Source organism: Gamsiella multidivaricata (genome assembly GCF_025024155.1).
Source record: "Gamsiella multidivaricata strain RSA 2152 chromosome Unknown BC939scaffold_20, whole genome shotgun sequence".
NCBI classification, from domain to species: domain Eukaryota; kingdom Fungi; phylum Mortierellomycota; class Mortierellomycetes; order Mortierellales; family Mortierellaceae; genus Gamsiella; species Gamsiella multidivaricata.
In genome coordinates this window covers 49,815-68,840 of record NW_026251728.1, presented here as the reverse complement: position 1 = coordinate 68,840, position 19,026 = coordinate 49,815, and the positions used below count along the sequence as shown (strand labels likewise).

Here is a 19,026-nt window from a genome sequence, read left to right as displayed (position 1 = left end):
TATGCGACTGCGAGTGTGGTAACGACACCAGTGATCATCACACTTTAGACGACCAAGGTGATATGCGATCGAACACATTAGCCGAGAACAGCTCAGTCATGCAATAAAGTCGAATGTCGTGGTGATAGCCATACCAGAGATCGCAGTAGTGCCTGTATCGTAGGCATACTAAAGTGCATGTAACTCAGCAAGGCGTGGCACGGATGGGTGACTTCGATGGTCTGGAGAACGATCAAACTGGATAAACCGCCTCGCAGAAACCCAACCGTCGAGGCCCACTGCTATTTAGTAGCGGCCGGGGTTCTCAGAATCTATATAGTGATCGTCTGCGATTGTTCTCTTGATGCGCCACCCCGGGGGTCCTACAGTGAGATCCACAGGCTATCGCCGTTGATGACCGGAGGAACGACGTTGCGGCTGGCGATTTTGGGTCTTAAAGACGACGAGGTCACATTCACCTTGGCAGCCATGCCAAAAATGACTATTCTCGGAACGTTGGATTATAATCAAGGCCTATAAAATGCACCCCGCCAAGATAGTCGCTGGCGGCCATCCGTGAGCCTACGACTCTACTTCGCGCTCAATAAAAGAAAAATAGATGCTTTGAGTGCAGTAGACTATGCTATGGAATAGAGTTTAATATTTGAGCCAGTGAATATCATGGATGCCATTGCTGTATTGTCCTCTATGTCGAGTCCTTATAGGAATTATCAGACAAAAAGAACCGAGGTGAAGTTGCACAATGCGCTAAGGACGTATCTGACTTTTGATGGAAAGTCGATGTCTTCCCGGAATTGCATTTCACAGTCCCTCGGCCTGAATTGCGACCATGGCCCTCTGGTTTAAGTGTTTTGCATATATTCTCTAAACCCATTAATCCAGTAACCTCCCATAGCAATGGCGAACCCAACCCCTCTTGCAAATCTCGGGACGCCTTGTTCAGCGCAGGACTTCCGCAACTCACCGCTTTCAACTGCATCGTCAACCCCTACCGCCGTCAAAATCGGTACCCATCTGGACCACAGGACTGGACAGTATGTTATCCTCTGGACGGATGTTCGGAGGGTCTTCAGAAACGCACAATATGTCATACGGGATGGAACCATCATTCCCTTAATGACTGACGCCGACTTCAAAGAGTAAGGATATCTTATCGAAAACAGATGATGTTAATACTTATTTTGCTATAAAAAAAGGTTTCTGACCTGATTCATACCATAGATTGTCACCGCCCAGGATCCTCTGTCACCCTGGCGCTGTGCTTGATGTTTTTCAGGAGGTCATCGTACAGGGTTCTCGCTTCGGAAACCAAGAAGATCAAATCCTTCCAGCTTCTAGAAACCAACAATACCTCGAACCTGTGAACAAGGACAGAGATTATGTCACTTCCCATTACCAGGCTGAGATGTTATCGACCCTTCGAAGTCTCCTCGAGAGTCAGTCCGCGGCCCAGAACCTATTGCAAACCCTCGTCGACAGAGCAGACGAGTCGAACAAAGATGTATCCCTCCATACAGCAGTGCCCAAACCGAGAATCGAGGCAATGGACATACCAGAGATCCAGGAACTCATCTTTCAGCACCTGGAACGCAAGGATTTCGTGTAATGCATGCTGATCAACAAGGCGTGGTTCAGGTGGGCAGCACCGATGGTCTGGGGAACACTTAACCTAAGCATCGATACACAATTGAATCCACCATTCGAAGCCCTTCACCGCTATCGCCACTTGGTTTGCGTTCTCGAAATGTCACACTCTAGTTCCGACATGGAGTCCTACGCGGCACTATATTTCCATAAACTACAAAAACTGATCCTAACCGGTTGGACCAAAATTCGATCGCACATTTACGCCCTGCTATATCGGCATACATACTTGACGGAGTTGGAGTTGGTCATCACCGATATCTGGGAACCGACCACCAAAGATGGTCCTCAATTGTGGAAAACGATCCGCACTTTGCCTCATCTAAGGGCCCTCTATGTCTGTGATCTTGGGGTCCACTACGTTTCTGGCGAGTCCTGGGAGATGCCTGCATTACGATCGCTGAAACTCCACTACACGGCCTTGCAGGAGAAAGTGGGAAAGCAGCTGGAGTCCCTAGCTCGATGTCGATCCCTCGAGTATTTGGAATGGTATCCGGCACAGGTTTTGTGCAGGACCGAAATAGCTGAAGCAAGGGGCTTTGTACAGATGGTCGAAGCAGGAGTCTGGCCAGAGTTGGAGGGATTGGCAATGCATCCGAGCCAACTGTTCTTTTCGGACGAGGATATTGCTTTGATCTTGGCAGCCATGCCACGGGTGACCATTCTTGACATGGGTGAGTCAAATTTCGGCCCACTGTCGTTCGAGTGTCTTCAGACCCATTTCCCCGTCCTAAAGGATATCAGTCTCGATCGTTGCCATCTGACGACAAAAGACATGCTACTTAAGATTATGTCCTCTTGCTCGCGTTTAACCAGATCTTGTAAATCACGCCTCACCGAGATGGCTGCAGATGGCTAATGGTGAACCTATTAGCCAACTAATGCTTCTCCACAAGTATTCACACAGAATTAAAAACAAAGACACATCTCAGCGATAGGGCAGCAAGCCCTTTTAGAACAGGATATGGTCTCTCAAATAGGGAATAGCAAATACTATCACTCTACTTTCCATTGGAAGACCCGGGGGAAAGAACATGCGATGATGGACATCAGTCATGGATGCGTCTATAAGAAAAATCGGCATCTGTCTTCCCTTTATGACATTTATCTGCGATTCAGTTAGCTATGCTGTCTTGTGGAGAGTCTTGTAAACTATGTACAGCACTACATTTCATTTGTCCTCTGCTATGTTACAGCTTGGCTTGCTCCATCATTTTTTTTTTCTTACAAAGTTTCCGCTTCTTTCGGCCCCTTTTCATTATCTTCACTCACACCCCGCACTTCCTTATATCACAGCTATACGGTGAGGAAGCCAGCAAATGTAACGAAGCCCAAGCCGAATAGTCTTTCGCACTTTTTACGCCATTCGAATTGATGCCTTTCTGGATCTGAACTGTTCCTGTGTCGCCTGATGCATGCTTTTGTCCAAGGTCTCAGGGCCTGCTTCTCGACTATCAGGAATTTCAAGTTTAGCAACCGCTCCCAACCCCTGTGCATGAAATCCTCTCATCATGCCCGCCTTTGTCCGTATTTGCTCGCATATTGCGGAATGGGCTTCGTCAACTATGGCAAGTGCTATCTATTACTATCATCATCACTGGTAGACGCTGTTCCTTTGGGAATTATGCTTAATGGAAGGGAGAGTAAAAGAAATGACGCGCCGCCACGATGTTGGTTTAAAATGACTTACCGCAGTAGCCTTGAAAGCTTATCTCACGAAGTGGCCTCGATTCTCTCTTTGTCATTTTGTTTAACGCTTTGCCACTGATGGACAGACATCAAGTAAGGACGGGCTAGACCCTTTCCCCTGAATTTCTGAATTTTCCTCCCAATCAAAAATTCGGACAATGAGCGTCGGTGGTTATTTGGTTATTTGAGCAATTGCATTTTAATTAGTGGTTTGAGGTGTATTTGTTACAATAGAGACGAAATGTGGATTATATGGGCTAGAAAATATATATGTCATGCTTGGAATAGGTCCCAGCCGCATGTCCGATTTAAGACATCTGGAGCTGCTTCTCGTCGCCGACGCGGGCGTGCAAGACGCGCTGGTAGGAGACCAAGCAGACGCAGAAGTAGTACTGGAAGAGCGAGGCAAGAATTAGCTGAATGATCCACGCGGCCCAGGGAAATCCGCCATAGTAAATGTACTGGTTGATGTAGACGACGCGCAGGATCATCTCGAGAACCTCAAACACAAACCACACGACCGAGCCGATGAGGTAGAACCGGATGAATTTGTCCACCCAGAGGGGCTGCTCCTTATAGATACCAGCGAAACCGTAGCCGGAAACCACAGCGACCAAGAGATAGAAGATACCGATGATAATCAAACCGACGAAGATGCCGCCTATTGTTATTGAGGAAAAAAAAAAAGAGTAAAGGGTGTGTTAAGAGATGCACGTATAAGCGAGCTGCTTGTTTTGAAAGAAATGACAAAAGTTTCGCTTACCACTGTACCCGCTAGCAAGGAGCAGGACAAGACCGCAGTATCCATAGAAAATGAACATGAGTGCTGCGATGATCAAGGCACCCGTGTGGAGAGGAAAGCACATACAGCAGGTCTGGAGCTGAGGCATCCTTCCAACGATACCCCTTCCATTGCCGCTGACCACAGGCATCTCTGTTGTGGTATGCTCCTGAGCGTAGACATATGTTGTTGGTTGCTGCTGCTGGACCTGGGGCTGCTGCTCAGCATAGTAGGGTTGCTGCTGCTGGACCTGGGGCTGCTGATTACCATAGTAGGGTTGCTGCTGTTGGGTCTGGGGCTGCTGATCACCATAGTAGGGCTGCTGCTGCTGGCCAATAGGCGATTGCTGCATAAGTGCAGGCGATTGCTGCATGAGTGCAGGCGACTGAGGAGGATAGTAAGGCTGCTGCAACGTTCCTGCGGGCTGTTGATGAATCTGGTCGGGCAAAGGCTGGGGCTGAACATATTGATATGTGGGTGTGCCCGCGGGATTTGGAGCGGGGCTAGCGCCTCCTGGTGCGGGAGCAGGAGTGTAGTAGACGGGTTGTTCTGATGGGGCAGACATGGTCACTGTGGAATATGATATGTGAGAGATGAAGAAATGAAAGTGTGAAAGAAGCGGGGCAGGGGAGGACGCCAGGCGACTTTATAAGATTGCAAGAAAATAATGAGCTTGCCACCGTGCAGCGGAGTCCAATGCAATGGTGGGCTCTTTCAACAAAGAAAGTCGACTGTTTGCAGCGCTCTCAGATGGAGGACTCGAGCACATAGTCTAGTCGATGCCGTAGCATGTACATGTACCTGTAGAAAAACACACGTTTTGGAAACAATTTTGAACTTAAAAAAGATACTCTTTTCTTTACGGACAACTGACTTTTGTGTTTGGTATGCAGACGACATAGACAACAAACAAACAACTGGAGACTGGTTGTGCTTCAATGCTTTCTGCCAACTCTGTTTGTCAGTTTGTCAGGACACATACCTTTGCGTAGTGGGGCGAGGGATGGAGGCAGGATAGGACCTCTTCATACCTGAATTGATTTTATCTGCACACTCTTTCAGGGCGCCAGGGATTGCCCAAGGGTTATCAGGTCATTTTCTTTCTTTTTCACCGAACCGCCGTCGAATTCGAATGATTAGTATTATATACTACGGCGTGCAGCAGAGGAAAATACATTTTGCGCGCACATTCACACACGCGTATGCATCCAAACATGCAAGTGAAATTTCAATGAGGCAGTGCACACAGGGCTCCAATGACACGAAGGTACATTCAAATAAAAAAAAAAGTTTTTGCTCTTTGCAAGATGATCGATACAGGACCTTATTTAAACTTGCATCCGCAGCAGGAAAAATTTGCCACCACTCCTCTACTGGCTCATTCCAACATTCAACATACTTCTGCTCATTCCATCATTTTGGCTTCTGCTATTAGTCCACTGCGGGAAGAGTAAAATGCAAAGAGTTGGAGGATGCTTAATTTAGGTAATACATCAACAAAGCAAATATGAACGACTCTATCTGCTTTAGGGTTCCAGTCCTTTCAAGTTTCGTTTCCACCCCCTCTCAAACCTTAATAACGCCACACACTCACTTGCATCGATATTGTTGCGGACGCATGTAATCTACATGTATCATATACCTTTTTACCTCGTATCGATGGGGAGCACCGACAACCTTCGAGAGCAGGAAGCAACTAATAGCACCGCCCATTGTTGATTTTTCCGGCCGCGCTTATAATGGCATTGGTATTCGCTTTTTTTTTTTACCTCCATGGCATCCGTATCCATTTCTAGCCATCCAGTTCCGGAGGGCGGTGCACCTAAAAATAAGCACGGAAAACTATGGCCTGTGTTCCCACGTTTCTCCTAAGACGCAGCATGCATGCGGTACAGAGCGTCAATAGAACAGCATGTTATGAACTCCATCCGGAACATCGATCAAGCACGATGACTATTATCACCTCCGCAAACAAGGTTATTCCTGGCTGCTCTCTACCGTCAGCACCGAGAACAGAGATATTCTAGTAGTCATCGTCCACCAACTAACAAACAACGCTCGACGGCTGCATCAATGTTTCTCCTCCAGTCGATTTTTGCTTTGGAGTTCATTAAGAGCGTTGATGAGCATGGTGCTGCACAGCCCCAAAGGCCCAATTACATAAACTTCAATTGTATCCTCTCCTTTCATTCATCTCTGTGTTCAATCCGTCCAAAACCTGCCCCAAAAACCCAATTGTCCCAAATTCCAAGTTTATCTGATTCCTCTGTTCCTTTTTATGCTCTACCTATTCAGAAGTGAGCGTCAAAAGGCGACATATTCTACCAGGCGGGCTAATTTGGCATGTTTGGCTAGAGTAATCCATCCTATCGCTCAAAATGCACATACGTGTTCTTTTATCCTTTTCTTTTCCTGTTTCTCTGTTTGTTTCTTCTGTCTCCCCCCTTTTTTTTATGTTGGCGAGGCAGAGAAGGACAGGCGATGGAGTGTGTGCTCAAGTCCTTTTAAGTTGGTTCGTAGACAAAGCAACATTCAACCAGACTTCGCCCAAAATTGAGCTATAGTACATTGCAATAGTAACGCTTCACCTTGAATTCATATATGTTATTGAGAATTAGTCCTAGGGCGAAGATGAAAAAACAAACGAGTGAATAATGTGTTCTTTAACGCAACATAACATGATAAACCGCGTGTGGTTACAGTTAGGGCGCCTCACACTCCACTACCCAGGGACATGAATTGTAGACTGGGTCAATACAAAATACGAGCCCAGGCTTTACTTGGCATCCTATGCACGCAGGCTACTCGCTAGATGTTTTTGTTAGACCTAGTCCCAGAGTATAGTTTTGTTGTCAAAAGTAGTTGAGTTCCTCTACTACCAAAAGACCGGGCTCACGCTTGCTCTGCCTGCAGGTCCATGGATGCAGTAATGAACACTGATATCCACCTTGTGCATGAGTCAACGTGCAAGCAGTAGGCGAGTACAGGCTGGAGCATGGGCAAGATTTTGGCGTCGCGTGTGTGCTAGCAGGACCTCAATGCCATACGGCATTAACTCACTGCTCAAACGCCTCATAAAACCTCTCTGCTTCACAGGACGATCCCAAAGAGTATGATCCAGGACCTGGGGATCTATTCCTATTTAACTAAAAATCAGAAAAGGAAGCCACCGTTGCGTACTTGCGCAGATTCTGACTTGGGCGTTTTGCCATAATTTAACGGATAATAGCTCTGGGCCACTTCCTCTTCCTCAGAAGCTGCAGTCCTCTAACTAACATGAATACCTGGCATGGATCTTCCAAATCGATCAACTGCAAAGCAGTGCATGCATACGTTCGATATCATGTTATGTTTTATTAGGTCGAATATGACAGGGGTAAAAGTATCATAACTGTATGGTTGATTCGTATCATTATTAGAAGTGTGCTCGTTATTTTCCTCACTCGTCATCTGGAGACGGCGCGACGATCGCATGTGGGTGCTTGGGTTCCGCCAAAGTCTGACTCTCGATCAACTTTGCGATGTTATCCAGGTCCTTCATCATCTGCGGATCCCTATACAACGACGCCGGCGAATGGGGTGCTCCATTGCTTCTTTGCGCACTTGGATCCTTCTGTTCCTGCTCCATACCGCCACCTTCACCGTTACTATACGGACTCCCATTGTTGCCGTTCCTTCCTACGGCCCCCGCTGCTGCTATTCCCTTGGGGTCAAAATACCTAGCCCGCATACCCGCGTCTGACTCCCTCGGTAAGGACTTTAAAGATGATGAAGCCGCCGAGAACGAAGGCGCTGATGCGACCGGCAATGCTGGGGCTCCCACCAGGATCGAATGTGAGCTCTGCATTCGCGTTGGTGTGAGTGGTGGGTAGAGTCCATCCTTGTCCAAATCGCGTCTTTTCATGAAGTGTGTCTTCACGCCCGGAGACGACCGCTCAATCCACGCGTCATGTTCTGGAACACTCTGTGGGGCATGGGCCCCTCGGTTAGTGCCACCAAATCCCTCACTCGGAGTGGGGATGGTGTTAATCGCGGATGTGTGGATCGTCGGAGGCCTGGAGGTACTGAATGTCGATACAAGTTGCTCGTGAGACGATGTGGGTGATGACGAAGGCGATAGTGATAGTGATCCTGATGGTGCGGACACCGGGATTGCTGGTTTAGTCCTTGGCACTGAAGTGGAGGAAGGGATAGAAGATGCTTGGGAGAAAGCCGTGGGATACACTATAGGCGGGACAACCGTTGGATGGGCGATATGATGTTGTAACGGGATCGAGTCGTGATATAAGGATGGGGATGAATGCGTACAGTATTCTGATTTCATCGATAGTTGCCTTGACGAGACGCTATCCTCGGCTTGAAAGAGAGCCGCAGCCAGGGCAGCCTCGTCCGTCGTTGCTGTGTTGGATTCGAACGCACCAGAGGGGTATTTCGATGTCTCTTGGTACGTAGTGGCCATTGCGGGGGATGAAGGGTATTCAAGGGGAATGGTCGTGTAAATTGGAAGTGTTGTTCCTGTTTGGTGGTATGTTGTGTATGCTGGATAAGCCGCTGCGGTAGTTGGCGTCGGGGAGTTGTGTCCTGAGCTGTATGTAAGTTGCTCGAGGTCGCTCCTATTGTTGAGATTGTAGTTACTGCCGGTAGCTAGACTCTTTTCTGCTTTGGAGGGCGGGAGAGTACCGCTGGGTTTCATTTCATGATGGTCCTTTGATTGATCGGGATTGCTGGAAAGCCGTCGTTTCCTTCTCAGGAAAAGTCCTGCTCCAAGGCCCAATACTATAACCGCAACGCCTGCACCAATTCCTCCTTTGACGCCCGAGGAAAGACCGCCTGACGATTTGCTGGTGGAGCCACCATTTGATTCCGGAGTAGAAGCGTATTTCCAGATACTGCCGACGGGTGCACCGTTGAAGGTCGTTTTCCACGTCCAGGTTTTGGTATCGATGACAGCCATGTACGGCTGGACATATGAACTAATATTGGCATTGTCAACGAATCCTATATTGATTTAATTTTGATGTCAGCTGCAAGTGGGCGTTGAACGGAGCATTTAATGGCGACTAGTGCCTAGTGCGCCCAGGAGTGGCCGTGCATGCAATTAAGTTAAGCAAGCATATTATGAAAACTGTTCTTCAAGCAGAAAGATAATAATAATAATGGTTGAGCCTTGCCCACATTCGATCGATCACACAGTTTTCCGCAGCACGGCGCAACGATGTCATTGGTAAACAAATAAAAGCTGCTTTGCTGGGATGTTTCTTGGTGTCTTACCTCCAACGGCGATAATTTGTCCATTAGGACCCATCTGACAGGTGTGTCCAGCGCGAGTCATTGCTTCTGCAGGCCCATTGATCGTAATAGTGCTCCAGGTCCAGTTCGAAACGTCGAGGATCCAGGCATCGCCAAAGAAACTAGTCAGATCCCTGCCGCCTTGAATAAAAACGTTGCCATCATCCAGGACTACCCTGCATACTTGATAGCGAGGTTTTGGTCCCATCATGAGCGTCCGCGGTTGGATCAAATTTGGCTCTGAGCTCGAAAACAGGTACACGGTGGTGAGTAGCGCGCAGCTGCTGATCCGACCAGTGAGGCCATTGTAGGTGTCGCATCCTCCCAAAACAATAGTCTTGCTCAGAGTAGGGAGGTAAAGGACCATAGGATTGTATAATGGCGGGATCACAGTCTGGTTGACAGAATAGGTCCAGCTCATTTGTGCGGGGTCGGTACTGGTGGTATTGAGAATGCTGAGCTCTTTAGAGAAGGACATGAAAGGGAACCCGCCATAGATGGTGATTAGGCCAGTGACAGGGTCGAGGGCCATGCCAGCGTTCCAGCGCTTATACCCATTCATAGAGCTCAAGTACGGTAGGTTGGGGGCTGCGATCCAGTTCGTCGAGGAAATATCGTATATGTAGGATAGTGGGCCGTTGTTGTCTCTGTTGCCGCCAAGGATAAACTGCTTGCCGTTCTTACTGGGCGCAGCCTCAATCATTGTATAGGTCAGATAGTTCGGAAGACGAGTCCATGGCGGGGCGGTGGTATTAAAGTCGTGAGTAAGGTCGAGGCGAAGAAACTGGTTGGTGCCGGTGTTGAGCCCGTTGGGGTCCGGCGCAAACGCGCTGACACCCCCGTAAAGATAGAGGGCCCCATCAGAAAGAATGGCCGAGCCAGCGTTAGCTATGGGCACGTAGGGGGAGCTGTTCTGTGCACCGACCGGGGCAAGTCCTTGCGAGAGAGAGAAGAGCACCAGTGGCACGAATGACAACAAGTAGACTGTCCACAAGGACCGAAGGACGCCCATGTGTAGATTGTTGTGTCGAGGAGGAAGGGGAGGGGGAGGGATTATCTATGACACGATACTGGCTAGCTTTTGGCTAAGCAGAGCGCAGTGCCTGCGATGCTGTGCAAGTGAGACCGACAAGGTGAAGGTGTGAAATGTTTGTTCCTGAGGAATAAAGGAACAATATGTGAAAGCAAGTAAGAGCTGACGCCCTCTCACATTACGAAGACGCGTCAAGAATGATGAGAAAGATGAAGACGAGGACGAAGGAAGGGATGTGGTCAGGAATCTGTTATGATGAGTGGAGCGTGATGGGAATGACCCTCTGATGATGATGATGATGATGGAGAAAACGGAAGAAACCAGTATGTTTGCCTGGGTCTTGGTTATTTTACTGCCCAAAAAAAAAAAAAAAAAAACTACGTAAACGGATACGAATGAACAGTGTGTGGTGCATTATGTGTGCATGAGAGTGCACCCAGCACTCCGTCCCTTCCTTGTTTCGATCTTCAACTTCGATTAAACAGCCTACGATTTTTTCGAAGGCACAACAACAAACATGCGGAATAACTTTTGCACGCTCTTTTCCTTTTTCCGCATACATTTGCACAACGCACACACGATTATCACCTTTGCTCGCTCTTGCATGGCATCAAGTAGGAACCCACGCTCCACCTGCAGACTACAATCTACAATCGGCCTCGAAGAACGGGCTGGATGGCCCAGTTGCATCTTGCCTTTGACACTTTAGACCACCAAGAAAGAAGAAAAGAAAAAAAACCATATTGCGCCCTCACGAAAAGCGCACCATGGCTCTCAGACGCTTAGTGCTCTTTTCATTCTGTCTGTCTGAAGGAAGCTCTCAATCAGCAAATTGCTCGACCGCATAGTCTAACTGAGAAGCCGAATCGTTTGTAGTCTAATAACTATATTTTTCATAAAACAACCGGTCTGATTCAAGCGAGTTTCTGACAAATAACAACTTCCTGATTTCTTAATTATTCCCAGGAAGAAGCATCACATAAGTCTAATACCTCTTTACTTCCTATATGCATTAGCCGGTAGAAAGCGAATCCGTCCTGGGCCATTTACAGTACAGTGTATCTTTCATCAGGCAACCCCAGGTGTTGTTGTGTACCTGCGGCTAGTACTCGTGTATACAGAGCCCAATTAGCCGAGGGGCTCTGGAACTTTAACTCGTTGAGAACGCGTCTCCCAGCCCCGGTCCTTTGGGTTATATCCTTTTCAAGACATGCCTCTGTCCCTCGAGCTCCTTTTTTCCTTGTTTGCATCAGTAAAGTTATCAAACAGATAGTAACACATGCACTTGTACTGCGACAGGGACTATCGAAACTCAGATCTCTGATTATTCAGGGGGCTAGAAACCAAGCAACTTTTTTTGAGAATAAAAATACAGCTTTGTTTATCTACTTTTTTGCTTCTGGAATTTGCTCCGCACCACCAACACGATCGATGTAGATGGCTGGTAGATCAGAAAGTAGATAAAAAACAAAGAAGCAAAGATATAAAGTAAACCCAACGAGTAGAAGAACGGTGTACAAAACAACTAATGGTACTAATCTACTGTGATACAACTACAAGTTCAAGAACCCACTCATCACATCGTCCTCGTCCTCCTCTCCTTGCATCTCAAGGTTGCTTAGGCCAGAGTTATGGTCCTCTTGATCATCCGATGGCTGCGGCAAATCATGCTGGCGATGGCTGAGATGAGTGTCATTGCTGTCACTATTGTCGCCGCCGTATCCCTGATCATGAGCGTATGAGTGGTCTCCCATCATCATATCCATCTCCATGCTTCCCAAATCTTCCATGGCGCCCAACGTCAACATATCGTCCTCTTCACCGGTAGCCAATAACGGGTTACTATTCCCTACTAAAGAAGACGCGTCATGGTCCTTGGATGGGTTCCGAACATTTTGCCCAAAGTTCATGGATGCGATGCTGTCGACTCCAGATACTGTGGGTGGGTTAAAAGACGGCGATTGATAGTGCTGAGGTGACATCTGTTGCTGTTGAAGTGGCAACAATGCCGGCTGTGATGTGGGGTACGGCGAGCCAAGACTAGAGTGAGACTGAACAGGCGTTGCTCGAGAAACTACAGGTGTCATGGCTGGGGATCCCTGTCGACTCTGTCTTCCTGCGTTCGCCAACGTCTGGACGGTCCCCATATCCACTGATCCCGCTGGGCTTGGGCTAAGTCCTTGGCTCATAAGTCGAGACATATGACCGAGACCTGTAGCCGAAGGAGGGGGACTAAACATGGCCGGACTCGATTGACCAGGGCTCATCATAGGAGTGCTCTGCCTGCTCTGCCGCTGTTGCTGCTGTTGTTGTTGCTGCTGCTGCTGCTGCTGTTGCTGTTGTTGTATCAGCTGCTGGTTCTGCCATTGTTGCTGTTGATGAAGCTGCTGTTGTTGCTGTTGCTGCTGTTGTTGTTGCTGCTGTTGCTGCTGTTGTTGTTGTTGCTGTTGCTGCTGTTGTAAATGATGTTGCTGGAACTGACCTGCGTTGAAATGCTGTTGCTGCATCATATGTAGCTGTAGCTGGCTCAATTGGTGCTGTTGATGAGGACCCAGCTGCATCTGTACTCTCTGAGACCCCAACAACCGCCTCCCTGCTATAAGGCCGCTGCTTGGCATAGACAATTGCATAGGCGTAGTCATCGGCGCGGGCTGTCCTATTGTATTCATACCCATCATCACCGATGACTGATTCATAGGCTGATTCGTAGACTGGCTCATAGGCTGATTAAGTGCCTGGTTCATCATCGGCTGGCCCATAGATTGCATCCCGCCGACAGAGAAAGCCTGTTGTTGCGGCATTGGTGATCGCTGCTGCATCGTAGGTCCTGCCATAGCCGCTCCAGGATGCATAGCTCCGGCTAGTCCCGGTTTCGATTGAGGTATAACTATTGGGCTTGACATAGCAGCAACTTGGTGCGAAGGCGCTGATGGGATCATACTGACCAAAGTACCAGTAGCAGCGCTCAGAGGTGAGCCTGATAGTGTTGCACTGCGAAGCGGGCTCATATCCCGAACCAAGTCCTGTTGCTGAGACGGTTGCGATGTAGGCGTAGGCTGCTGTGCCAACTGAGGCGATGAAACTGCTGATCTAGGTGCGCTTTGAGGCAAGGATTGAGGCGCAACAAGCGGTGAGCTCGTCCTACTGCCTATAACTGAACCATTCCTAATACCAGAAGTCTGGGACACATGGTGAGGCTGTGGAGTTGCTTGTGCTTCTAGTGAAGGTGGTGCAGAAGAGGACTGTTGAAGGCCCTGCATCACCATGGGGCTGCTTGGTAGGCTGCCAGCCCCTGTTTGTGTAATAACACTGCCGTCAGTAGTAGCAGGTACAGTCTGTGCCGAGATTGATCCAGGCGTAGAGCTGCTTTCTATCTCGCCTTGATTATGCGCTGATGGCGAGGCTGGCAAATATGTTGTATCAGGGAATGTTGCGGCAGAAGACACCGCCGGTGTAGACATGGCGCTAGTACTTGTTGCAGGGTCGTGATTCTGTGCATCAGTGGTTTCTGACGTCTTTTCCGCTTTATGTCCTTCCGCTTGATCCTGCAGTGCTTGTGTGCTATCCGTGGATGATTTTGATGACTGAACTTCTATAGAGTGGAACTGCGACTGATTCAAGCCCGACTGTGATGCGGTCGAAGAAACAACTGGAACGCCTGATGAGCCTTCACCGGTTTGCTGAGATGAAGGTGTTGGGTGAGGAGGCTGAACAGGACTTGACGCCACTTGTTGTAGTCGCATCCACTCCTGTTGCTGCAATGTCTTCTGGGGCTCAAAAGGCTGAGCAGAAGAGATCTGATCCTTAGTTCCAATCACAGATGCTGGCTGCGAAGCCTGTACAGAGGACGCCATTGTTGATGTCATGCTCGTTGTAGGCGCATTTGTCGAAGATGAAGATATAGCTGGCTCTTGTGCTTCAGAGTCCTTGCTTGGTGTCTCTGCTCGCAAAGTCGGTGCTGATGGTATGATATCCGTGATGTTAACCGCCGCAGAAGGACCTGAACTCTCAGACAGCCCTACCACGGATTTACTAAAAGGCTGGGTCTGCGGCGCCGCAGTTTGGTCCTCCGATTCTTTACTTTCTTGCGGGGCCAGTTCATTCTGTGCAGCAGCAAAAGCGACAGCAACTTTGCCGAGTAGGGTCATTGCTTTGATGGCCGCCGGGAACCGGGCAGGCGGTAGCGGTGAAAGGTCCGGCTTTAGTGGTGGGGCCTTTGCTGACTATTTCGGATCAAGTAAACACATTAAGCGCGGGTTTGGTTAGACTAATATACAGCATATGCGAACACATTTCTGGATAAAGTCCGTATGCAGCGCGTACCGAAGCGCCCTTCATGATCTCAGACCATGTCGCCAGATATGACAGCGCTGCTTGTAAACGCCCTTGATATCTAATTATTTCAATAAAAAAATGGGAATGGTTAATTGGATACATAAAATTACTAAAAAGCACAACTCGCCTGTTTAACTCACATTAAAAAATCTGGGTCTCCAGTCTGGTGATGATTTTGGTAGTCAATGCAAACACAAATCAATGCCTTGTTAAGCTCCAGCAGCTATGTCCATCAAGAGGAGAGCGAGTGGATTAGACTCTACGCTTTGCAAAAAAACCATCCCATTTGCATTCTAACGGTGTACAGAATACCACTTACTGCCTGCACTACTTGCTCATTGATGTCCACCTTAATCGCGAGCTGCGGAGCGGCTGCAGCAGTAAGAGAATCAGTGGTCATAATCGGCCGTAAGTCGACTTGCGGCGCGCCAGGTATATTCTTGAGTGTAGATCTGCCAGGTTGGTTCATCTGCTGTTGCTGTCGGTGTTGTTGCTGCTGGTGTTGTTGGTGTTGTTGGTGTTGCTCTTTTTGCTGTTGTTGTTGTTGCTGCTGGTGTTGTTGTTGCTGCTGCTGCTGTTGTTGTTGCTGCTGTTGCTGCTGTTGCTGCTGCTGCTGTAGCTGTAACTGTTGCTTCTGTAAAAGCTGCTGCTGCTGCTGAATCTGAGCGAAAGTCTGTTGTAGTTGTAGCTGCAGGTGCTGCTGCTGTTGCTGTTGCTGCAGCATCAATTGCTGCAGCTGTTGCTGGAACTGGATCTGTGCCATTTGTTGTTGCTGAGGCGCCATAGTATTCATTGCCATCCTCTGCTGTAGCAACTGCTGTTGCCTTTGCTGCTGATGTTGCTGTTGCTGCTGTACCTGCTTTTGCTGCAGCTGCTGGAGCATCAATTGGTTATGCTGCAGTTGTTGTTGGACGTTCTGCGGTGACATTGCGTTTCCTGGAGGCTGTTGTAGCCCTGCCTGCGATACTAAAGGCGCCTGGTTAAATGGAAAAGGTTGCGCCTGTGTTGGCATTTGTTGAGGTTGCTGTAGTTGCTGTGGTTGTTGTACTTGCTGTGGTTGCTGTGGTTGTTGTACTTGCTGTGGTTGCTGTGGTTGTTGTACTTGCTGTGGTTGCTGTAGCTTCAGCTGTTGCCATTGTTGCTGTTGATTCTGCAGCGGCATTTGCTGCGATGGTGTTCGCTGTAGTGGCAACTGTTGCTGTTGCTGTTGCTGTAGTTGTTGCTGTGATTGCTGTCGGAACTTTTTCTGAAGTCGGGCATTAGCTATAGGGCCTACAGAAGACTGGAATCCACTTGCTGCGGCATTGGGTGCGGGGGACGTGATATCGGGCCTTCCTATCCATGCTTCCGTAGATGTTACCGGTGCATTCATTGAATCTGCAGGGTTGTTAATGATTGTGAGTGGCGAGTTTATGTTGGGTACCGGGGTAGTTGTTACTATCGCGGAAGTTGTAGTGGAGGCGAGCGGCATAGCTGTTGGCGCTATCGAACTGGAGACAGCTCCCGAAGCGCTAGCGGGTGAAACGTTTACTGAAAGAGTGGCGCCGTTGCCTTCCCCAGTTGACGGTGGTGTTGTAGATGTTCCATCTGCTGTGGCCCTGCTCGGCGTCAATCCTGCTGATCCCGCGGTAGACCCATGTGTTGGGCTTTGAGTCGGCTGTTGGTGCTGGAACATTTGCTGTAGCTTTTCTTTTCTTGAAGCGACGTCCAGGTTTCCTTCTGCAATCATCCCGGCGTTCAAATTATTCTTGTTCAACTGTGCCTGCAAATTCGCTTGCTGAGCAGCCCAGATGTCTTTTTTCGTCGCAGGTGGTGGAGGCTGGAGATTGAATGCTGTACCAACAAGGCCAAGGCCCGCCATTCCCTGTGGGTTGGAAACTCCCGGCACAGCATTTGGTCCCGACTGCACGGACTGCTGCTGAAATGGCTGATAGGTATGCGGCGAAGGCTGAAATGACTGAGGCGTAAAATTATTCACCAGGTTCTGACCTGGCAGTTGAGCGTATCCGGGCTGCTGGGGCTGTTGTTGATACAATTGCTGATGCTGCATCTGCATTTGCATCTGCATTGGTAACGGGATCTGCTGATATGGCTGGGCCATTGGCTGCATCGGGAGTTGTTGTTGTTGTTGTTGCTGCTGCTGTGGAAACTGCGAGATCGCCTGGAAGTTGTAAGAGTAGGCTGGATCAGCCGAGGGAAGCGGGTTCGTCTGCATGCGCGAGCACCTTTATAACTGAATTTGGGTATTTCGAGCGGTGTAGGTGAGACCCTCCGTCTAACTTGTTGTTGCTCGGCTCCCACTCTCCTTCACTTTCTCGTGCTGGTCCGCGACGATGGCGAGGATGGCGACGAAGACGGCTAGAACAGCTCTGGAGTAGTGTGTAACAGGTTGGTAGCTCGGTTCGAACGACGGTTGTTGCTTGCTGCGACTAGCGCTCCAGTGTGCGATGTGGGTGTGGATGATGGTTCCTGAGATGCGTTTTAAGGCCAATCAGGATTACTCCCTGGACAGCTTAAAGGTTATGAAATGACTAATTAAGGGTATTCGAGAAAAATGCGGTACCCGGCTGCATAAAGCACACAGTACATGTTGTTCTGCAGCGTCAATGAGGTGCAATTTGGCCCTTGAACTAGCATCGACTCATCTAGGCATTTATAGTGAATATGGCTCATGGGCCTGCTTGTTGATCACAAGGACTGAGAAGAGGAAGGTGCTATCGAAGTAATGGTATCTGGTTTCGCGTGCAGGACTGCATAGAAGATAATATCTAGTTTTGCTTCTTCTCAAAGCGCTGTGGTTGCTGCACGCTGAGGTTCCAGAAAACTCCCATGATAGCGATAGGAATGACGATCACCATGATCAACAAGCCCATAAAGATGCCCTGTGAGAAAAACGTGTATTGGTGGAAAATTCCGGCCTGTTTTGTGGGTGTTGGCTCCCCTGGCAGTTGTCGGGCATGCAGCTGACGCTTCGAGGGGAAGACCTTGGTGTGACTAGATGAGTACAGGACCAAGAAGTTGTCCTGAAAGTTGATGCGGATCTCCTTGATGGTGCGTTCTAGAGCATTGTCTGCGTTGCCATCAAGAAAAGAAAGGGTAGTCATATTAGCCTGAAGGTCACTTGATGCAGCAGCAATTGCGGGTACGAATGAATGCAATGCCTACGAGAGACAGGCTTTTCATAATACCATTCTCAAACTTGGAATCGGATGTCAAACTCTGGTAGAAGACAGAAGGGTCATGAACGGAGCTCACTATTCGCGTGAATATTGGACATGGTATTGAGTTAATGGACACTGTTCCTATTCGCAACTCATGCTGATCCGTCTGAAAAAATGCGCGTACCCTCGACCACACTAGTATCAATAAACGACGTGTGACATTTCTGAGAGAGACGTTCCGCTAACTTCTCAAGATCAACACCACCCTCCACGAAAGGGATTTGAAGAGAACTTGCGGCTCCTTGGACCTGGTTCTATAAAGCAAAGAGGCACCATAGTTCAAATACGTTAGCAAATGTCCTGCAAGGCTTCGAATGGATATCCGCTATTCCTTCGCATCGTACATACCTTTAGCCCATCTCTTCCTCTCTGTCCTAGGTCAGAAGCATGCAGCTGAAATAAGATAACATCCACTGTTAGTCGCTAAAGCCTCCGTCCACAAATCGCACTTAAACTGAGAAGAGGTTCTCGGTAACGAACGCACCTCGGGCTCATCAACAACTAGGATCGCCTTGTGCGAGCAATCCACAAAATTGTATACGCCCTGCCGAAGATTCTCAACCGAGATAAGCTGCTTGTTCAATCCCTGGCTGACGGCGAACCTATTCAATATGTGCACGAAGCAGATTCAGTTTCCAGTGCTAGTCGGTACTGGTTCACGAAGCGATTCGATGACGTTACTTGCGAGGCGACCATGCTAGGAATGGACTCGTGTTTTCGACTGCAGACACCTCATAAAGAGAGGCTAGAATAAAGGATAGCAATACTGCGATGCGCATGTTGTGAGTGATGTGCAAAAGAAAGGTGAGAGAGAGCGTGTTACTCCTGGTCAAGAGGACAATGAGACCCCTTTTCTTTGAGACTATAGCACTATGAAATCTACAATTACGTCATCTAAATCGTAAAAATCGTTGCTATTATCGGCATTTGGGTGTGTGTGACCTGACACACAAAAATTAAAGTTCTTTAGCCATCTTGGTAGGACGTTTCCTTGATGTTGGGGTTGCGGGAGACGATCGTTTCTTGCGAGCACT

General features: G+C 48.6%; 6 protein-coding genes across 6 annotated transcripts; 1 reads left to right on the top strand and 5 right to left on the bottom strand.

The window, feature by feature from the left end:
* The first annotated feature begins 1,327 nt into the window (after positions 1-1,327).
* On the top strand, positions 1,328-2,636 carry BC939DRAFT_106682 (uncharacterized protein). The gene has a single exon (XM_051549892.1). It carries the CDS (start codon positions 1,610-1,612, stop codon positions 2,501-2,503), a length of 894 nt encoding a protein of 297 aa, XP_051413926.1. The 5' UTR covers positions 1,328-1,609; the 3' UTR covers positions 2,504-2,636.
* Positions 2,637-3,493: 857 nt separating this feature from the next.
* Positions 3,494-5,177, bottom strand: BC939DRAFT_106578 (uncharacterized protein). Its single transcript, XM_051549891.1, has 3 exons — positions 5,097-5,177; positions 4,097-4,684; positions 3,494-3,994 (listed from the first exon to the last, which is right to left on the bottom strand). The coding sequence occupies exons 2-3, from the start codon at positions 4,677-4,679 to the stop codon at positions 3,642-3,644; spliced, it is 936 nt and encodes a 311-aa protein (XP_051413925.1). The 5' UTR covers positions 4,680-4,684; positions 5,097-5,177; the 3' UTR covers positions 3,494-3,641.
* A 3,946-nt stretch (positions 5,178-9,123) lies between these two features.
* Positions 9,124-10,741, bottom strand: BC939DRAFT_106523 (uncharacterized protein). The gene has a single exon (XM_051549889.1). It carries the CDS (start codon positions 10,413-10,415, stop codon positions 9,333-9,335), a length of 1,083 nt encoding a protein of 360 aa, XP_051413924.1. The 5' UTR covers positions 10,416-10,741; the 3' UTR covers positions 9,124-9,332.
* Positions 10,742-11,769: 1,028 nt separating this feature from the next.
* On the bottom strand, positions 11,770-12,757 carry BC939DRAFT_446074 (uncharacterized protein). The gene has a single exon (XM_051554898.1). The coding sequence runs from the start codon at positions 12,704-12,706 to the stop codon at positions 11,990-11,992; it is 717 nt and encodes a 238-aa protein (XP_051413923.1). The 5' UTR covers positions 12,707-12,757; the 3' UTR covers positions 11,770-11,989.
* A 2,195-nt stretch (positions 12,758-14,952) lies between these two features.
* Positions 14,953-17,205, bottom strand: BC939DRAFT_106314 (uncharacterized protein). Its single transcript, XM_051549887.1, has one exon. The coding sequence runs from the start codon at positions 16,984-16,986 to the stop codon at positions 15,031-15,033; it is 1,956 nt and encodes a 651-aa protein (XP_051413922.1). The 5' UTR covers positions 16,987-17,205; the 3' UTR covers positions 14,953-15,030.
* A 57-nt stretch (positions 17,206-17,262) lies between these two features.
* On the bottom strand, positions 17,263-18,859 carry BC939DRAFT_106077 (uncharacterized protein). Its single transcript, XM_051549885.1, has 6 exons — positions 18,674-18,859; positions 18,477-18,594; positions 18,341-18,385; positions 18,117-18,246; positions 17,960-18,025; positions 17,263-17,841 (listed from the first exon to the last, which is right to left on the bottom strand). Exons 1-6 carry the CDS (start codon positions 18,769-18,771, stop codon positions 17,540-17,542), a joined length of 759 nt encoding a protein of 252 aa, XP_051413921.1. The 5' UTR covers positions 18,772-18,859; the 3' UTR covers positions 17,263-17,539.
* Between the last annotated feature and the right edge of the window lie 167 nt (positions 18,860-19,026).

Bases quoted from the DNA above. Each gene is read 5' to 3' on its own strand.
- BC939DRAFT_446074 (XM_051554898.1), bottom strand. From the start codon at position 12,706: ATGATGAGCCCTGGTCAATCGAGTCCGGCCATGTTTAGTCCCCCTCCT.
- BC939DRAFT_106314 (XM_051549887.1), bottom strand. From the start codon at position 16,986: ATGCAGACGAACCCGCTTCCCTCGGCTGATCCAGCCTACTCTTACAAC.
- BC939DRAFT_106682 (XM_051549892.1), top strand. From the start codon at position 1,610: ATGCTGATCAACAAGGCGTGGTTCAGGTGGGCAGCACCGATGGTCTGG.
- BC939DRAFT_106523 (XM_051549889.1), bottom strand. From the start codon at position 10,415: ATGGGCGTCCTTCGGTCCTTGTGGACAGTCTACTTGTTGTCATTCGTG.
- BC939DRAFT_106077 (XM_051549885.1), bottom strand. From the start codon at position 18,771: ATGCGCATCGCAGTATTGCTATCCTTTATTCTAGCCTCTCTTTATGAG. The intron at 18,386-18,476 runs GTGCGTTCGTTA...ATCTTATTTCAG, and splicing joins TAGTTGTTGATGAGCCCGAG to CTGCATGCTTCTGACCTAGG. The intron at 17,842-17,959 runs GTATTATGAAAA...ATGGCAACGCAG, and splicing joins CGATTCCAAGTTTGAGAATG to ACAATGCTCTAGAACGCACC.
- BC939DRAFT_106578 (XM_051549891.1), bottom strand. From the start codon at position 4,679: ATGTCTGCCCCATCAGAACAACCCGTCTACTACACTCCTGCTCCCGCA. The intron at 3,995-4,096 runs GTAAGCGAAACT...CAATAACAATAG, and splicing joins CCTTGCTAGCGGGTACAGTG to GCGGCATCTTCGTCGGTTTG.